The sequence below is a fragment of the Macaca fascicularis genome, chromosome 18, assembly GCF_037993035.2.
Source record: "Macaca fascicularis isolate 582-1 chromosome 18, T2T-MFA8v1.1".
Taxonomy (NCBI): domain Eukaryota; kingdom Metazoa; phylum Chordata; class Mammalia; order Primates; family Cercopithecidae; genus Macaca; species Macaca fascicularis.
This window is the reverse complement of record NC_088392.1, coordinates 67904133-67922748: the sequence shown is the minus strand read 5'-3', so window position 1 is coordinate 67922748 and position 18616 is coordinate 67904133. Positions and strand designations below refer to the sequence as shown.

Genomic DNA, 18616 nt, shown 5'->3' with positions numbered 1-18616 from the left:
AGTAGATATGTGGTGGTATCTTACTGTGGTTTAGTTTGCATTTCCCTAATGACTATTGGTATTGAGCATCTTTTCATTTGCCTATCACCACATGTATTTTACAAAGTGTCTGCTCAAATCTTTTGTTCATTATTTTGTTGTGTTTGTTGTTTTCTTATTACTGAGTTTTGAGAGTTCTTTATGTAATCGGAATACAAATTCTTTATATGTGAATGCACATATTTTCTCCCAGTTGGTAGGAGATTTGTCTTTTCATTCTTTTTTTATTTTTTATTTTTTGAGACGGAGTCTCACTGTGTCGCTCAGGCTGGAGTGCAGTGGCATGATCTCGGTTCACTGCAACCTCCGCCTTCTGGGTTCAGGTGATTCTCATGCCTCTGCCTCCTGAGTAGCTGGGACTAACAGGCGCCCGCCACCATGCCCGGCTAATTTTTTGTATTCTTTTTAGTAGAGACGGGGTTTTGCCTTGTTAGCCAGGATGGTCTCGATCTCCTGACCTCGTGATCCGCCCGCCTCTGCCTCCTGAAGTGCTGGGATTACAGGCGTGAGCCACCACGCCCAGCCCTTTTCATTCTTCTAATAGTGATTTGGAAGAGTCAAGTTTTTTAATTTTGAAGAAGCCTAATTTATCAAGTTTTTCTTTCATCATTTATGTTTTTTTTTTGTGTTCTGTCTGAGACATCTTTGCCAAACCCAAGATCACTAAGGTTTTATGTTTTGTACTAGAAGTTTATAAAGTTTTAGCTGTTATGTTTAGGTCTATGATTCTTTTTGAGTTAATTTTTATATATTGTGTGACGTATGGATCCAGGTTCATTTACTTGTGGATATCCAGTTGTTCCAGTACCATTAGTTGAAAAGACTGTTTCTTTTCTTTTCTTTTTTTTTTTTTTTTTTTTTTTTGGAGACAGAGTCTCGCACTGTTGCCCGGGCTAGAGTGCAACGGTGTGATCTTGGGACACTGCAACCTCCGCCTCCTAGGTTCACGCGATTCTCCTGCTCCAGCCTCCCAAGTAGCTGGCATTACAGGTGCACACCACCACACCCCACTGATTTTTTGTATTTTTAGTAGAGACGGGGTTTCACTATGTTGACCAGACTGGTCTCGAACTCCTGACCTCGTGATCTACCGGCTACAGTCTCCCCAAGTCCAGGGATTACAGGCATGAGCCACCACACCTGGCCGAAAAGACTTTCTTTTTCTACTGAATTGCCAGTGTACTTTTATCCAAAATCAGTTAATTGTTTATGTGAGGATCTCTTTCTGGATCATGTATTCTGTTCTATTGGTCTGTGTTTTTAGCTATTTCCCCCAGTCTTGATTACTGTCTACATAATACGTGTTGAAGTCAGGTAGTGTAAGTCCTCCAGTTTTCTTGTTTTTTCGAAGTTAATTTGACTATTCTAAGTCCTTCACATTTCCATAAGAATTTTTAAATCATTTTTAAGAGGGTAAAAAGGTTCTGAGACCAAAGTGTTTGAGACCTCTGCCTTATTTATGACCATGGGTAAATTCTCTTAGCTCTGTGTGCCTCTTTTTTTCTCATTTTAAAATGGGAAGAGGAGAGCACTTACCTTGATAAGGTTGTTGTAAAGATCATGGAAAGTGTGTAAAATAATACTTGATCCATTTTAGACACTCAATAAATGTTAACAATTATTGCTACTATTTTCACATAAGATGATGAGAAGAATCTCAGATAATATGATCAGATCCTAATTTGTCTCATTCTCTATATCTTGGCTCAGTTCCTAGTCATTGATTCTTTTCTCAGTTTTCTCTCCTGTCATTGTTTCAAGTTGGTTGCTAACTGCTTCAGAGCCAAATTAATTAGTATCTCAATCGGAAGTCCCACTTTTGAGTTCCGTTGGGCTTAATTGACTTGATTTGGGTTATTTGTCCATCCCTGTACTAGCCACATAGGTAAGGTAGAGATATCTGACTGGTTTGGGCCATTTTTGGTCCACCCTTGCAGCTGGAGAATGTAGGTCCACCTCTACAACTGGAGAAAGCATACTTGTGTGTATGCTTGAGAAAACCGGGGTAGAGTGGTGGGGAGGGAACATTAGGACTGGAAGTCACAAATTTCCAACACACACACACACACACACATATATGTGATGGCAAGAATTGATGGCAGATTCTTAGAGGGAAAATCATGACTCTTTTTATTTTATTGCAGTTAATAATGGGACTTGGTACCCAGGGGGCAGAGAAGAAGAGTGCAGCATCTATTGCCTGTTTCTTGGCAGCCAATGGCGCTGACCTGAGCATTCGAAATAAGAAGGGCCAGTCGCCACTTGATCTCTGTCCTGATCCGAATCTCTGCAAAGCACTGGCAAAGTGTCATAAGGAAAAAGTCAGGTTTGTATAATTTATTATCATAAAACTTAATATTCTGTACAGAAAATATCATGTGGTTTCATAATGGAGGACGTGGCTACTTGAAGATGTCTTTATCTTTGCTTTTCCTGTGTCTTTTTGTTGACCCTTTCGTCCCTGAAATTTTTCTTCATTGAAGATTTTTCTGCAGGCAGCTTGTCTCTTATTTTATGCCACATTCCACACATTATTAAGTGCAATGCTCTATACTTAATAAGTTCCAAGAAACTAAACTAGTCTGATCTTCTGGTACTCCCATGTGTTAGAGGGATTTATAAGAAAAAGTCCTCTAGCAAAATTGCTTTTATTAATGTTATATGTATTTTAAATTGTATTTATTTTTTATTTTATTATTATTATTTCTTAAAAATAGGTCTCGCTGTGTTGCCCAGGTTGGACTTAAACTCCTGGGCTCAAGCGATCCTTTTGCTTCATCCTTAGTAGCTGGGACTTTATGCATGTGCCACTGTGCCTGGCTCTGTATTTAAAATTTAAATAGAATCTTCCTAAGAGAGGCAACTTACACTCCGTGAACAGGGGGTATATCTCACACAAACTCTGTAATAAATCTTAGCACCCTGCTCAGTGCCTGACAGGTGCACTTAGTAACTATCAATGGAGAATTGACAGAATTAATACATGAATGCAACAGTTCCTGGTGGAGTTTTCTCTAAAGATGATCATTTCACATTTGTCTCTTTTTCTGAAAGATATGTCAGTGATTTTAGTTATTATTTATGACATAACTGATTTCCTTATGAGATTTTATGGCTGTACAAAAAGGTACACATCTCATTGCTTTTTTTAATCTGAACAGTGCTGTGCAACTGTTGTTGCCCTTTATACCTGGTTCTTGTCACTGAAATTTCAGTAGCTGTTCCTTAACCTTAGTGTTCCTTGCCTCTCTTTTAATTTATGTGTAGTGATGAAATATTATCTCTTTGGAATCTGTGCATAGAACTGTGTTATAGAGGAAATTAATATAGTGAGGTATATACATTTCTTTAAGTGTATTCTTAAGGAACATTAAATTCTATTACAACAAGAGCATGCATCGGCCAGGTGCGGAGGCTCACACTTGTAATCTCAGCACTTTGGGAGGCTGAGGCAGGTGGATTGAGGTCAGGAGTTCGAGACCAGCCTGGTTAACATGGTGAAACCCTGTCTCTACTAAAAATACAAAAATTAGCTGGGCGCACGCCTGTAATCCCAGCTACTTGGGATGCTGAGACAGGAGAATTGCTTGAACTGGGAGGCGGAGTTGCAGTGACACAAGATCACACCACTGCACTCCAACCTGGGCAACAAGAGCAAAATTCCATCTCAAAACAAAACAAAATAAAAAAGAGAATGTATCTATAAATATAAAGATACAAGGCACTATAATTACTGCAGTAATAACTTTTAAACAATGGGTTCTAAGATGGACCCTCTTTGTGTACGTGTGTGTATGTGTTCATGAGTTTCTGAAGATTGTGGTAGAAACAGGACATCCCTTTTCTGTAGCTGTAGGTGGTCATATGTATTTCTGTGCCTTGTGTCTGTGTTTACAGATGCATTCTATCTTTCTGTAATATAATTTTATATGCCTTAAGGATACACTTAAAATGTCAAAACAGCAGCTGAAGTGTTATATTTTCCAAAGTGCCCTATCTGTTGTGGACTCTGATGACACTTTGTTCCATCTTTGGTTAGGATAAATAACATGGGGGCTGGTGGGGATTTTTGTTTTATTCCTATGCCTTCCTTTGCTGGTTCTATATAGATACAACAGGTTCTGAGCAAAATTTTGTTTATGCTAAGTTTTTTTTTATTGCTGTTTTTTATTTCATTGTTAGAAGATTCATCCTTTTCCACTGGGTGAGTGTTCAGTTTGAAGTTTGAATTGTGTTAGAAGTACCTAAAGATGCAGAGATGTATATAAACACAAAAATTTAGTGTTTCACATACAGATGTTAAAGCTTAATTCTTTTATATGACTTTTTATGTATACTAGTGATGCTCCAGGTGTATTTTTAAACATTTTAATTAGTGAATTTGTAATAAGACAGGCTTGATTTGAAATACTTTCTTTTGTTAGTGGTCAGGTGGGTTCTCGGAGTCCTTCTATGATTAGTAATGATTCTGAAACCTTAGAAGAGTGTATGGTGTGCTCAGATATGAAGAGAGATACTCTTTTTGGCCCATGTGGACATATTGCTACCTGTTCTTTATGTTCTCCACGAGTCAAGAAATGCCTCATCTGTAAAGAACAGGTTCAATCCAGGACAAAGGTAAGATATATTTAATATAGTATTTTGTCATTTTATGCAGTTCTTTGAGACTAGAATTAATAATAAGATTAAATGACGTCATGCATCTGTGTAATTTTGCTCTTCCAAACAATGATTTAAATACAGGAATATATAATTTCTGTATTTATCAGGAGATCAGAATTTCTTAATTTATTGCTGGTTTACAATCTTGCTTATTAATGTACTGATTTGCTAAGTTAATTATTATCTGAGTTTATCGATACACCATTTTTACTGCCAAATTTTTTTAGCTGTTTATGTGTTCCCTTCATTATATCTAAAGTATGGTAAAGTTAAAATTATCTGCCATTTTGCTTTCAAAGCTCCCTGTAACCTAAAAATAGATTTATTCTACTTTGGATTGTAGTTACTTGTATGTTGCACTTTTTTTGAAGTACACAAACTGTTTTGTATTCATGTTTGTAAAATACTTAATTCATTTATTTGGTAGATTGTCACACATTCTAGATTTGATTGTTTTATCAAGTTGTTGTTTAACTTGCTGTCTTCTGTGTTTCCTGTAAGCTGGAAGTTAGATGTAATAGTTTGATCAGGGTCTGCTTAACATTTTTGGCAAGAAAGCTTCACAGTTGATGCCACACACTTTACATTATGTCCCATCTGAAGGCAAATAAAGTCTTGTCTCCCTGTAATTAGTGATGGTCAAAATCTATATCTGCTCTGAACTTTTTCTCTCTCTTGACTCCTTTTGCTTTTTGGGAAGTATAGTTCTTTTCTGAGTTTTATTGTTTCCCATGTAACTTAGTGCTTTATTATAACTGTACCATATTACTAATTTTGCTTTACTGAAATAATTTATTTTTTAGTTTTTCAGTACTCAAATGTGTGTGTGTGTTGCATATAAAGTGAAATTTGAGTTTCTTACAAATGTTTCTCTCGAGGTGAATAGTTTAAACCAAAGAGTATGTTGGTTTTGAAGTAAAAACTCATGGAGTTTATATTTCTTTTTCCATTCCCTTCTTTTTATAATCTTTATTTCTGTCTTGCTATTTATTTTTTCTTAAGCTATTCATTAACCATCATTAATAAGAAAGGAGCTGTTAGTAATTCTCATAATGAATTAGCTGGCAGTGACTTAAAAGGTGTTGCCTTGATACTGCTTCTTCTATTTTCAGCCTTCTAAGCCTGGGTGGTTTTTATGATCCAAATTAATGTATCTTTCATAGAATTTTTGGCACAGGAAAAAGCACAAGGAAGTTAGTTTTGATAGGAGATACTGGAGTGCTTGTATGTATGTAGCTGCTTGATCAATTCATAAAGCTGAGAAGGGTGAACTAATAGCACTTACTGTGTGCCAAACACTGTGTTGGCATTTCATTTGTATTAAATAGGTGTTGACCCTGCTTAATAAATTAATGTGGATCATTCTACTTGGCATTTATAATTTGCTTTAGGTGCCTGCTTACAAAGTAATAGTTTGGGAAAGAATATAAAAGAAGAACAAAAATTTAAGCCATTCTTTTGTTTTTAGATTGATCTGTGTATTCTGCCATTGTGTTTGAAACTTTTTGTTAGATTAAACCCTGTTTCAACAAACCTTTATTGAACTCCTGTTTTATAGTCAAGACAAAGATGTATATAGTAATCACCTGCTAAAAATTTGTAGTCTATTGGTAAACTATGACTTATATATAAGCTACTCTGTCATATTGGGTGTTATAGGTGCTTTAAGAGAGTTATAAACTGAGTAGGAGTTTAGAGCCTCAAGTTGTCAGAAGCAGAGTCTTAGCTATGAAGTTATTCTTACAAAAGCTGTGGCTCAAAGAAATATACTGACAGCTGGTTCTTGAATGCAGGTCTCTTGATTCTTAAGCCCCTGTTCTTTTCAGGTGCATAGACAAAATTAAGAATGATGTCTGCAAGGGACAGTTGATGGAACAGAGAAGGAGAGAGGAAAGAGGAAAGAATATGCTTTCATTCTTTTTCAGACCTTTTGAATATAGTTATTTCAAGAATTAATAGGCTTGCAATTTGATTTTTAAATATAAAAGTTTTAAATCTGTAGAAAAGTAGAAAAACTATTGATACACCCACCCAACAGATTTGCCAGGTTGGTTGTAGAGCCTTTGACTATGAAGAAATAGTGACCCCAAGTGGTTAAAGGATAATGAACATCTTCATTGAAGAAAAACAAATTACAGTATTTGGAGGGTGGTATAAACAAGCATGGGATCCTTTTCTGTTAGAGAAATACAAAGAAAGAAATTAATTGAATTAACATGAACTATTTCTGTTGAAATAGCAAATATACGTTTTAAAAAATGCTAGCAAGGAAAGTGGCAAACAGGCAGTCTTTAAACTGGAGTCTAGGAGGCCAACCCGGCTGTATGTACAAACATGACACAGTATGCTTTGGTTTAGTGACTCCACTCCTGGAAGTCTAACCTGAGGACATAATTCAGGAGGAAAAGGTATGGCCACAATTTTTTTCTTACAATAGGGGAATAGGTACAGATATGGTTTTTTTTTTTTTTTTTTTTTTTTTGAGACAGAGTCTTGCTCTGTCGCCCAGGCTGGGGTGCAGTGGCCGGATCTCAGCTCACTGCAAGCTCCACCTCCCGGGTTTAGACCATTCTCCTGCCTCAGCCTCCCGAGTAGCTGGGACTACAGGCGCCCGCCACCTCGCCTGGCTAGTTTTTTGTATTTTTTAGTAGAGACGGGGTTTCACCGTGTTAGCCAGGATGGTCTCGATCTCCTGACCTCGTGATCCGCCCGTCTCGGCCTCCCAAAGTGCTGGGATTACAGGCTTGAGCCACCGCGCCCAGCCACAGATATGGTTTTTAGAGCAGTTGGCTATATTATTTTAAACTCTTTAGAAACAATTCAGACAGAAAGACAAATGCAGTGGAAACCATTTTAAAAACCAACACGTTATATAGAAAGGAGAAGATAATTATTATGTATTAGGCACTGATTTTATATATTACACATTGAACTACTTTATATCTATCTGATTTACTCTTTATCACCCTGTGAAGGATTATTCTTTATTGTTTAGATAAATAATGTTGTAGCCCAACAATGTTAGGTAATTTGTTGGTGTTGGAGGTAGATTTTGAATCCAGGAATGTCAGTGTCTTGATCAACCATGTCTTACTGCATTCCACTTTTTCTATACTTACATAAATTCTGTGTGCATACTGAGGTGTAAGTTGGGAAAGTCCATAGAGAGAAAGAGAGAGAGCATGCGTACATGTATTTGGTTGTTTGGGTGATGCTGTCGGTGAATAGTAGTTGCCATTTTTGAACAGTAATATTAAGTGACGCCAGAGATGGCTAAATGTGACTGTGTGTTAGAAGGGAGAATAGGTGAAAGACAGATGAGTAGCCAAGGGCTGTGGGGTGGGGATACAGGAAGCCAGAGCCAAGGTAATTAATAGTTAAATGTCCAAGCTCAGATTAAGTGGACATGAAGAGGAGGTGAAAGTGAGGGAGATTATGGATAGGCTGTGGAAGTCTTGCTAGAGATCAGGGAGAAACAACAGCCCAAAGCCGTGGGCTTCAGGCAGCATGGGAACTGACCAAGTTCTGGAAAAGGGCACTTTAAGGTAGAGTATCTTAAATGTGGGTAAACAGAAAAATCCCTCTTGGATTTTAGCAATTTGGCTAGTCTAGCTAGATTTTTATTAATATTAGAAATCTGTCTTCTTTTAGTCATTTCTTTCAGTCATTTCTTTTTTTTTTTTTTTGAGATGGAGTCTCGCTCTGTCGCCTAGGCTGGAGTGCAGTGGCATGATCTCGGCTCACTGCAAGCTCCGCCTCCTGGGTTCACACCATTCTCCTGCCTCAGCCTCCGGAGTAGCTGGGACTACAGGTGCACGCTGCCACGCCTGGCTAATTTTTTGTATTTTTAGTAGAGATGGGGTTTCACTGTGTTAGCCAGGATGGTTTCAATCTCTTGACCTTGTGATCCACCTGCCTTGGCCTCCCAAAGTGCTGGGATTACAGGTGTGAACCCCTGCACCCGGCCTAGTCATTTCTTATTTTACTACTTTATTTGTTCATTGTCTTTTTTAGTTCCCCCTCAAAAGTAGTTTTTGGGGGAAAAAAATATTGAAGCCTCCAGAGGCTTTCTCAGAGGAAGTGGAGTTTTTTTTTATTCTATATTTTAGGACAGATAGGGAGATGAAGGTAGAATAGAAATAAGTGCCTGTTAAGCTAGGATATATAAAGATGTGAAAATGAATAACCAGGAAAGTAGAGGATGAGGGGAAAGTGTGTGTTAAATTTCTCTGTGCCTAGAGTGTTTTCTTATGGAGGAAATACATTTGGATATAATCGAACTTGTTAACGTTACTAGATTTATCTATAGATGGTCACTCTGTGCTGTAACCTCTTTTTCTATAGATTGAAGAATGTGTGGTATGCTCTGACAAGAAAGCAGCTGTTCTTTTTCAACCCTGCGGCCACATGTGTGCTTGTGAGAGTAAGTAGCTTATACAGAGTTCCTCAATATTATTATAAAAATAGAAAGTGAAACAAAATTATGGTTTTGAGGGTTTTTTTGCTTTTGCTTTTGGATAACTCATAAAAAGGTTGATGGGCCCCGAGTACCTTCTATTTCTTTCTCCATACTAGAATGTCAGCTGTTTCCCTCCATGCGTCTGAGCATTAGGGAAGACTGAATATGCTGTGTTTTATTTCAGTTGTATTAGCACAAAAGAGTCTCTTTCTACACATAATAGACATTTATTTTGAAAAATAAATATTAAAACATTTAGTCTAGCCTTTGTTCACATATAAAATTAGCATGTCTTCATTTGTCTTCACCTTAATATTGCCTCTCCTGTGTACTTTCCTCACTGCAGAAGAATCAACAGCAACCGTTTCTGGGGCTGTAATTTCTGGCCTTCTGTAAACTTTTATGCCAAGAGAGCTTTTAGAAATCTTTTCTTTGTGAGGATAGTATTAAAATTTAAAAGATGTTTTAAAGTTTCTTTTAAATATATTGTCTTGAAGGCCTTTGCCCTTGTTCTTTTCAAGTTCATACACTGTTAAATATTCTCTTCCCTTTGCTTTTCTTCATTTTGTCAGTAAAGGATTTTATTTTATTTTATTTTATTTTTTATTTTTGGCAGAGTCTCGCTCTGTCACCCAGGCTGGGGTACAGTGGCACAATCTCAGCTCACTGCAACCTCTGCCTTCCCAATTCAAGCGATTCTCGTGTCCTCAGCCTGGGCAACAGACTGAGACTGTCTCAAAAAATAAAAATAAAATAAAATAAAAAATTGCAATAGGCAGCTGGTCAACTGAAGAAAGGGTGAAGGTTTTCTTTTGTGACATTTTGCCTAAAGTGACTGTTTTTGTTTACAAAAGAGTGATATAATGGCTATTCCCAATGCTATCAAAAGGGCACATAAAGAATTCTCTGTCTTAAGTAAAAAGGACTCAGGTTACTTAAGTTTTCATAGGCCAGAGGTTGGCAGACATTTTTTGTTAAGGGTGAAATAGTAAATATTTTTGGCTTTGTAGGCCACATGGTTTCTGTAGTAACCACTCAACTCTTTCCCACTGCTCTACTCTGCACTGTGGTGCAAAAACAACCATGGAAAATATGTAAATAAATGGGCCTGACTGTGTTCAATGAAACTGGTTTTATAAAAGCAGATGACAGGTCAGATTTGGCCCTCAGGTATAGTTTGCTGATATCTATCATTCACCAAAGTGATACCTACATGAGACTTGGAAGATGACTATAATTATTAGTTGATAACACAGATTCTAGAGCCTTAATATAATATTTCCCCCCAGGAGCTTCCAGAATTTTTGCCATGGCCTTTGTTCCTTTTTAAATTTTTTTAAAATTAAATTAAAAATTTTTTTTTATTTAAAAAGCTTCAGCTTTAAATTTAGCCTTCTGACTCTGGGCTTGTGCCTTCAACATTTTCACAATGACATTCTGCTCTTTGAAAGGAAAGCATTCTTGATCCTGTCATGGGTACATTTAGCAGTCATGGAAACGCTATCGGCCGTGCTGACAGTTTTTAAAATTTTAGACAACCTTACAAGAACTTTAGGTCTCACAGCATGAATCCCTTGAAGTCTGCCTGAGCACACGCCACATGCAGACATTGGTGCTTTCTCTACCTTCTTGATATAAAGTTAACAATACCAGGGTTTGGGACAGCCTAGTTTTGTTAAATGCTGTGTTGTAGGAAAGCCTATGATGGTGTGTCAAAACTAGATCATGCTGAGTGCCTCTAGATAGCATCCCTGGAAGAGGAAAAACAGTCTTTGCTTTAAAATGTATTTAATGACAAGAGCAACAACCAACTTTTATTGAGCTCTTAACTCTGTACCAGGCATTTTTAATCTCTTTTTGAGTATTTCCTCATTTATTTTCAGAACAATCCCAAGAAGTAGATGGTTTTCTCTATTTTATAGACATGCTCTTAAACATTTATTTGCTAAGGGAGATGAAACTGAGGTGGAATATATTCCTTTCCCAAGGAGGATACGGTAACGTAGTTAGTGCAGTACTGCCATCACAGTCAGGTTAGGCGGTGAAAGTGCCTTGGCATGCCAAAGGAAGGAGAGATTACATCCCTTTTGGAGGTGCTGAAGAAAGATTAGAAACAATATAGATAGAAACAATACAAACAGAGAAGATAGAAGCAAAGATAGAAACAATACAATAACTAAACAGTTAATTTTAGATAATTGTGTTTATATATTATATATTTAGTCAATTAGTCCTTATGTTTAAGAAAAAAATCTGCCTTCAAATTGAAGACAAATCCCAAACCAGATTTCCACTTAGCGTTAGCTCCTACCTAGTGCATCATGTATAACCAAGCGTCAGACCCATTTATGTTTAGGTTTTGGCATGAGGTCAGCCTTGGTAACTAACTGTTCTCCATCCATCAGTGTGCGTAGTAAACTGTTAGGAATGTAGGCCCTACTCTGTCCACATCAGTGGTTTTGTGCTTTGTTCAAATCTAGTGGTTTGCCGTAACCTGGATATTCTGCCATGGTTTCCATTATTTTTCCCATTTTTGAAATGACAAGACACTTGATATGTAGGCTAAGATATGGAATACATTTTCATAATGTTAACGAGAAAGAATATGTTGAATTGCTGTGTGTTATTTTATAATTAATTAACAAGTTTAGATGTAAGGTAGTATTAACAATTCACAACATACAGTTGTGTCTAGATATTTCTTATTGGAATGGGAATGCATTCTTCTGAAATATTGTTTATAGCCTTTGCAAATCAAATATTAGAAAGATAATCTTTTATGAAAATTAAATTTTTTTCCTGAACTGCTATATTAAAAAAGCAATCAGTAAGCAATTTCCTTGTTACATTGCATCAATTTGGTAAGAGAAGGAAAGAATTGTTCAGTATATTTTAGCACTTTTAGAGAAAAGCCATTTATAATAGAAAATATTTTTAGAAAATTATTATGTTGGCGGGGTGGTGGGCAGGGTGGGAGAGAGCATTAGGACAAATAGCTAATGCCTTCAGGACCTAAAACCTAGGTGATGGATTGATAGGTGCAGCAAACCACCATGGCACACGTGTACCTGTATAACAAACCTGCACGTTCTGCATATGTATCCCAGAGCTTAAAGTAAAATAAAAATAAACAAATATAAAGAAAATTATCATGTAAACAAGCTTATAATTCTAGTATTAGTTGACATTTGTCACTATTATCTCTCTCCTTTATTCTCAAGTCTTAAGATCTTGAAATATTTATTGTTTCACTTATTTCTTTAAAAAACAAATTTCACAGTTTATTCAGCTGTATTAGAAAATGTCATTTTTTTTTTTTTTTTTTTTTTGAGACGGAGTCTCGCACTGTCACCCAGGCTGGAGTGCAGTGGCCGGATCTCAGCTCACTGCAAGCTCCGCCTCCCGGGTTCACGCCATTCTCCTGCCTCCGCCTCCCGAGTAGCTGGGACTACAGGCGTCCGCCACCTCGGCCGGCTAGTTTTTTGTATTTTTTAGTAGAGACGGGGTTTCACCGTGTTAACCAGGATGGTCTCGATCTCCTGACCTCGTGATCCGCCCGTCTCGGCCTCCCAAAGTGCTGGGATTACAGGCTTGAGCCACCGCGCCCGGCCAGAAAATGTCATTGTTTTCATAATGGAGGGCTCTCTATTCTGGAGGCTACCGATGGAGAATACTCATTCTTAGGTTGATAACATTTTAAGGAGGTAGAATTGCATATTGATGTAACTTGTATAACATATTTCAGTGTGAAGTTTAAGTCATAAAGATTAGCAGAGAAAGGCAACACTCTCATTAATGTTCTCTTTTGTAAGAAGTGTCTGTGTTACCATTTTCCAGACTGTGCTAACCTGATGAAAAAGTGTGTGCAGTGTCGAGCAGTAGTTGAACGAAGAGTGCCTTTCATTATGTGCTGTGGAGGGAAAAGTTCAGAAGATGCCACTGATGATATCTGTAAGTCAATTGTCTTAAGCATTTTCATATTTTGCTTTTTTTGGGGACTTGCATGAATACCTCTTCTCTTTCGTAATATACTACTGCCTTATAAAACCTAAGATGTCTGACTTGGATCCACAGTGGAGCAGGTATTGTTTTCTGGTGCTCTTGTTATATTACAAGAAACCTGAAATTCTATTTTTCTGTGATTATAGAACTGTAACATCAATCTTTTGAGAAACATGTATGCTATTAAGAATATTGTTGTGTTCTTGCATAAAGAAAATTTGTGCTCTATTTTAAGATGAAGTTTAGTGTGTTTTGTCCAGGGGCGGGGCACCATATTACAATTTATTTTTCAGTTTACTGAAAGTATTAACCTGCTTCCATTATTCAACAGGTTTGTTTACTTCGTTTAGGTTTTTTATGGAATGGTAATTATTTGGGGCAGAGTAATTAGAGGCAAACAAAAATGTTAACAGTGAAAGGGTGGAAAAATGAAAAATAAATGATTTCCCCTCAACATTTTCAGTAGTACAGCTATTTCAAAGTATTTTTTCTCTTTGCACTAGATATTAGCTGAATGTTTCTTTGATTTTATATTCTCTGAACATGTTTTATGAGCAGATGAGGAAGAGCATTAGTGTGTAGCAACTTCTGCGTGAGATTTTTGTCTTTATCACAAATAGAACAGAATAAAAATCTCAGGGACAGATTAACTAGAATAAAAGACCAAGGATCTAGAGAATAGGAAAAGTGAAATCAAAGATTTCCCTTCATGTTTGCGTACTATGAATGATGGCCTTTCTTGAGTTCCTCATCTCAAATCAGTAATAACAAGGAAGTTTAGTCATAAAGAAAGGAGACTAGATTTTTGTATGTCCTCATAAAAATCATCTAAGAGATTTTAATTATTGCTGCCAAAGCTGGCCAAAACTCTGCTGGTACTTTCTTGGTTCATATGGTACAGGAACAGAGGAAACAAGCATAGAATGTATTGGTGAGCTTGCCAAAGGAGGCATGTAGAGCCTTGGAAAACCCAGAAGTCTGTGTATGGATTGTGCTCTGGCTGAATTAAATATAATTATAAATTAATGTGCGAACTATTTCTTTTTGGAGTTCATAAATGGAAGAGTGTAACAGAATGTCACTACTGTATCTGTTGTCCAAGAGTGAGAAAAATTTTGAAAGAGGATTGTAATAATAGTTTTATGTTTTTAATAAACAAAACTAATAATTTTATAAATACAATGTCATTCTGTCAAAGCAATAATAACCGAAAATCTTTTAAAATCTACATTACAGCAAGTGGGAATATTCCAGTGTTACAAAAGGACAAGGATAATACCAATGTCAATGCAGATGTGCAAAAGTTGCAGCAACAGTTACAAGACATTAAAGAGCAGGTAATAATGATTTCATGTAAACAGTGACGCTATGAATGGCACCGAATATTTTCCCGTAAAACTACTAGTGTTTCTGTAATAAGTATGGTTTATATTAGTGTATCACTTGTATTATTTGAATATTTGCAATGATTAGAGGGTTTAATCGGCACTTTCCAAAGCAGGTAACACACAAATGGCCAATGAACATGAAAAAATTGTCCAATCACATTAGTGATCAGGAAATGAAAACTAAAACCACAAGGAAGTTCTTTTTCATAACTGTTAGATTGAGGAAAATGTTAAAGACTGTCAGTATCAAGTGTTAGGCAGAATATGTAGCAGCCATAACTCATACACTGCTGGTGGGAATATGTATTAGTAGAAACACTTTGGAAGACAGTTTGTCATTATCTAATAAAATGGAACAGATTATTGTTTAGGAATATAAACTTGGAAAAAACCCATACAGATGGTATTAAAAGTCGAAGGTAGTCCAGGCACAGTGGTTCATGCCTGCAATCTCAGCACTTTGGGAGGCCAAAGTAGGAGGATTTCTTGAGCCCAGGAGTTCAAGAGCAGCCTAGGCAACACAGTGAGACCTCAACTCTACAAATAATAATAAAAAAAATTAGCTGGGTGTGGTGACCTCCCAACTACTTGGAGGCTGAGGTGGAAGGATCACTTGAACCTGGACAATCGAGGCTGTGGTGAGCTGTGATCGCACCACTGCACTCCAGCCTGGGTGACAGAATGAGATCCCGTCTCAAAAAAAAAAAAAAAATCAAGGATAGTGGTTTTCTTGGCAAGAGACGGCTGGAAGGGGCACAAGGGAAGAAGGGAAGTCTCTAGGTCTGAATGCTCTGTTTCTTGATCTGAGTACCAGATACATGAGCTTGATCAGTTTGTGAACTTGTATTAAACTGTACACTTATAAGTCATGAACATTTCTATATACGTGTGATACTTTAATAGAAAGGGGCCGACATGATGGCGCACGCCTGTGATCCCAGTACTTTGGGAGGCTGAGGCAGGCAGATCACCTGAGTTCAGGAGTTCAAGACCAGCCTGGCCAACATGGCAAAACCCAGTCTCTACTAAAAATACAAAATTTAGCTGGGCGCGGTGGTGCGTGCCTCTAGTCGCAGCCTACTCTGGTGGCTGAGTCAGGAGAGTCGCTTGAACCTGGGAGGTGGAGGTTGCAGTGAGCCAAGATCGTGCCACTGTATTCCAGCCTGGGTGACAGAGTGAGACTGTCTCAAAAAAAAAAAAAAAAAAAAAAAAAAAGAAAGGAAAAATGTGTCTGTACACACATATACCATAAAGAAAAGCAGGGGAAAGATAATGCAAAATTCACCATAGTAGTCATCAGTGAGGGATACATGGAAAGGACTGGGGAGGATTTATAGAGGGGCTTCAAAAATAAGAGTAACATTCCATAGTTTAAACTGGGTGTTTGTTATGTTATTCTTTGTATCTTTTTTTCTTTTTTTTCTTAGAGTCTCACTCTGTCACCCAGGTTGGAGTGCAGTGGTGCAATCTTGGCTCACTGAAACCTCTGCCTCTCAGATTCAAGTGATTCTCATGCCTCAGCTTCCCAAGTAGCTGGGACTACAGGTGCACACCGCCACCCTCAGCGAATTTTTGTGTTTTTATTAGAGATAGGGTTTTGCCATGTTGTCCAGGCTGGTCTTGAACTCCTGGCCTCAAGTGATCTACCCACCTTCCCCTCCCAAAGTGCTGAGATTACAGGCGTGAGTCACCGTGCCTGGCTGTTCTTTACATCTTATATGTATCAACAAATGTACTCTTTTATATCTACCTAATATTTAATAAAAGCAACAATAAGATAAAAAAATTAGCAAAAACTTGTAGGTTTGTTATGTTAAGTAAGACAGCAAGTCTTTTTTCTTTTTGGCCATACCTTACCATTTGACCAAGTTACTAAATCTGATTTACAGGCTTGAGCAGTTCTTTATTTAGCCAATCACGTCAGTATTGCCATTCAATTGTTAGAATCATCACTCCTGTGTTTTCTATCTGAATTTATAAGAAAATAACATGGTCAGTAGTTAGCAGCCCAGGATAACTAATGACCCTTGTGATAAGTAATTAAGAATTGGTCAGTTGCAGTGATGTGTGCCTGTAATCCCAGCTGCTCAGCATGCTGAGGTGGGAGAATTGCTCGAGCCCAGGAGTTTGAGATCAGCCTGAGCAACATAACAAGACCCTGTCTCGACAAAATTTTTAAAATAAATCAGCGGGCTGTGATGACACATGCCTGGAGTCCCAGCTCCTCAGGAAACTGAGGCAGGAGGATGACTGGGGCCCAGGAGTTTGAGGCTGAAATGAGCTATGACTGTGCCACTGCACTCCAGTCCAGATGGCAGAGTGAGAAACCATCTCTTTGTGGGGGTTGGGGGGGAAATAATTGAATGTCTGAATGTATTAGGCATTTTAACCCCCATCTGAAGAGATGAAAACTCTGATTGGACCAGTTTTTCTTTTGAAATCCAGCATCTAGTGATACTTGTTAGAGAATGAATAAGTAAAGATCAATATGAATTTAAAGGTTCTTAATGTAATTTGGAACATATTTGGCTAGTTCTAATATAAAATAAAACATTTAATGTATCTAATACATCAAATATAAAATAAAAACATTTTTAAACATTTGAAGCTCCTAGCATCTTGATTCCTTTCCCATAAGACATCTACAGAATAAGCTGATTTTTGAACATGTCTTCTATAAAAAGCATTTTATATTCTAATTGTGAGTTAAAATTGTTAACATGAATAGTGACATTTATTGAACCCTATATGGATCCTAAAAGAATAATTCAGCTCTATTACATCCAAAGGTTAGCATTCTACCCAAGTTTATTCTCTCTTAAATAATCCTCATCACCATATTTTATCACTGAAGTATTTAAGCAGTTTTATTGAGGAATGATGGGATTTCTTATAGGGACTCCCTTCAAGGTTGTTAAAAACAAACAAAAAAACAACCAGAAAACATTCAAACAACTCTCTTCATTTAAATCTCCAGTCTATTACCACAGTGTTTCTTTAACAGATAAAATTTAATTTAACTTGGTATTAAGGATATACTAATCTCAAAGTAAACGTAACACAGGCTGCACAGATGTGTCTACTTTTGGAAATAAGAGTTATCCAATATTACAAATACCTCTTGAAAATTTAATAGACATAAAATTATTAATGACATTATCAATCTATTTTTTTTTTTTTTGAGACAGGATCTTACTCTGTCACCCAGGCTTGAGTGCAATGGCACAATCATGGCTCGCTGCATACTGAAACTCCTGGGCTCAAGCAATTCTCCTACCTCAGCCTCCCAAGTTGCTGGGACTACAGGCATGTGCTGCCATGCCTGGCTAATTTATTATTTTTTGTAGAGATGATGTCTATGTTGCCCAGGTTGGTCTTGAATTCCTGGGCTCAAGCGATCCTCTTACCTCGGCCTCCCAAAGTATTGGGATTACAGGCGTGAGCTGCCGTGCCTGGCCGGCTTTTTAAAATCCAAAAAGATGGGATTTTCTACAGCTTTGCTTCTCAAAACTTTAAGACAGTTTGCTTTGGAGGAGTGGGTCTAACAATTTAGGCTACAATTCCTTTTACAGTGATCTCTGGTATTCTCAAAGTTGGTAACAGTTGGTAACAACATGTCATATAGGCTTTAGGCCTAGTTTTTTAATGAAGACATTTCTTTTTAGTTATTTCCATGTTATTTGGGAAAGCTATAAATCAGAAAGTATTATGATACATTAAGGCAAATATGATTTTATAAATGTAAAATGTGTTTTGTGAATTTCATATATAGCTGACATACTTCTACATTCTTACAAGTTCATGAAATTTACATTTATTAATATGTAAGGTTAATTTGTTTTAATTCAGGGGAATCTACATTGATAGTAATACAGTGCAGCACAGTGTCTAAGAGCAAGAACTCTGGGGCCCTGAGTTGGTTCACACTAGGGCTTGCTTTGAGGAAGATTTTTCAATCCTGCTGAGCCTAGTTTCCTCATTTTCCAAGTGGGAGTGATACCAGGACTGAGATTGTATCCTATCTAAGCATAGTGCCTGACAAGTGTTCTCAGCTACTTCTCAGCAC

The 18616-nt window shown here is 37.3% G+C and overlaps 1 protein-coding gene and 1 pseudogene across 2 annotated transcripts in view; one reads left to right on the top strand and one right to left on the bottom strand.

Annotated features, from left to right (window-relative positions):
* MIB1 (MIB E3 ubiquitin protein ligase 1) overlaps positions 1–18616 on the top strand; it is a 135485-nt gene that overhangs the window by 108714 nt on the left and 8155 nt on the right. For both annotated transcript variants that reach the window (XM_005587054.4, XM_005587053.4), the window contains 5 exons: positions 2184–2365; positions 4464–4656; positions 9046–9124; positions 12998–13111; positions 14399–14499. In XM_005587054.4, coding sequence (XP_005587111.1) covers positions 2184–2365; positions 4464–4656; positions 9046–9124; positions 12998–13111; positions 14399–14499 — 669 coding nt within the window. The remainder of the gene's footprint in view (positions 1–2183; positions 2366–4463; positions 4657–9045; positions 9125–12997; positions 13112–14398; positions 14500–18616) is intronic.
* Positions 10526–10909, bottom strand: LOC123570080 (large ribosomal subunit protein eL34-like; annotated as a pseudogene).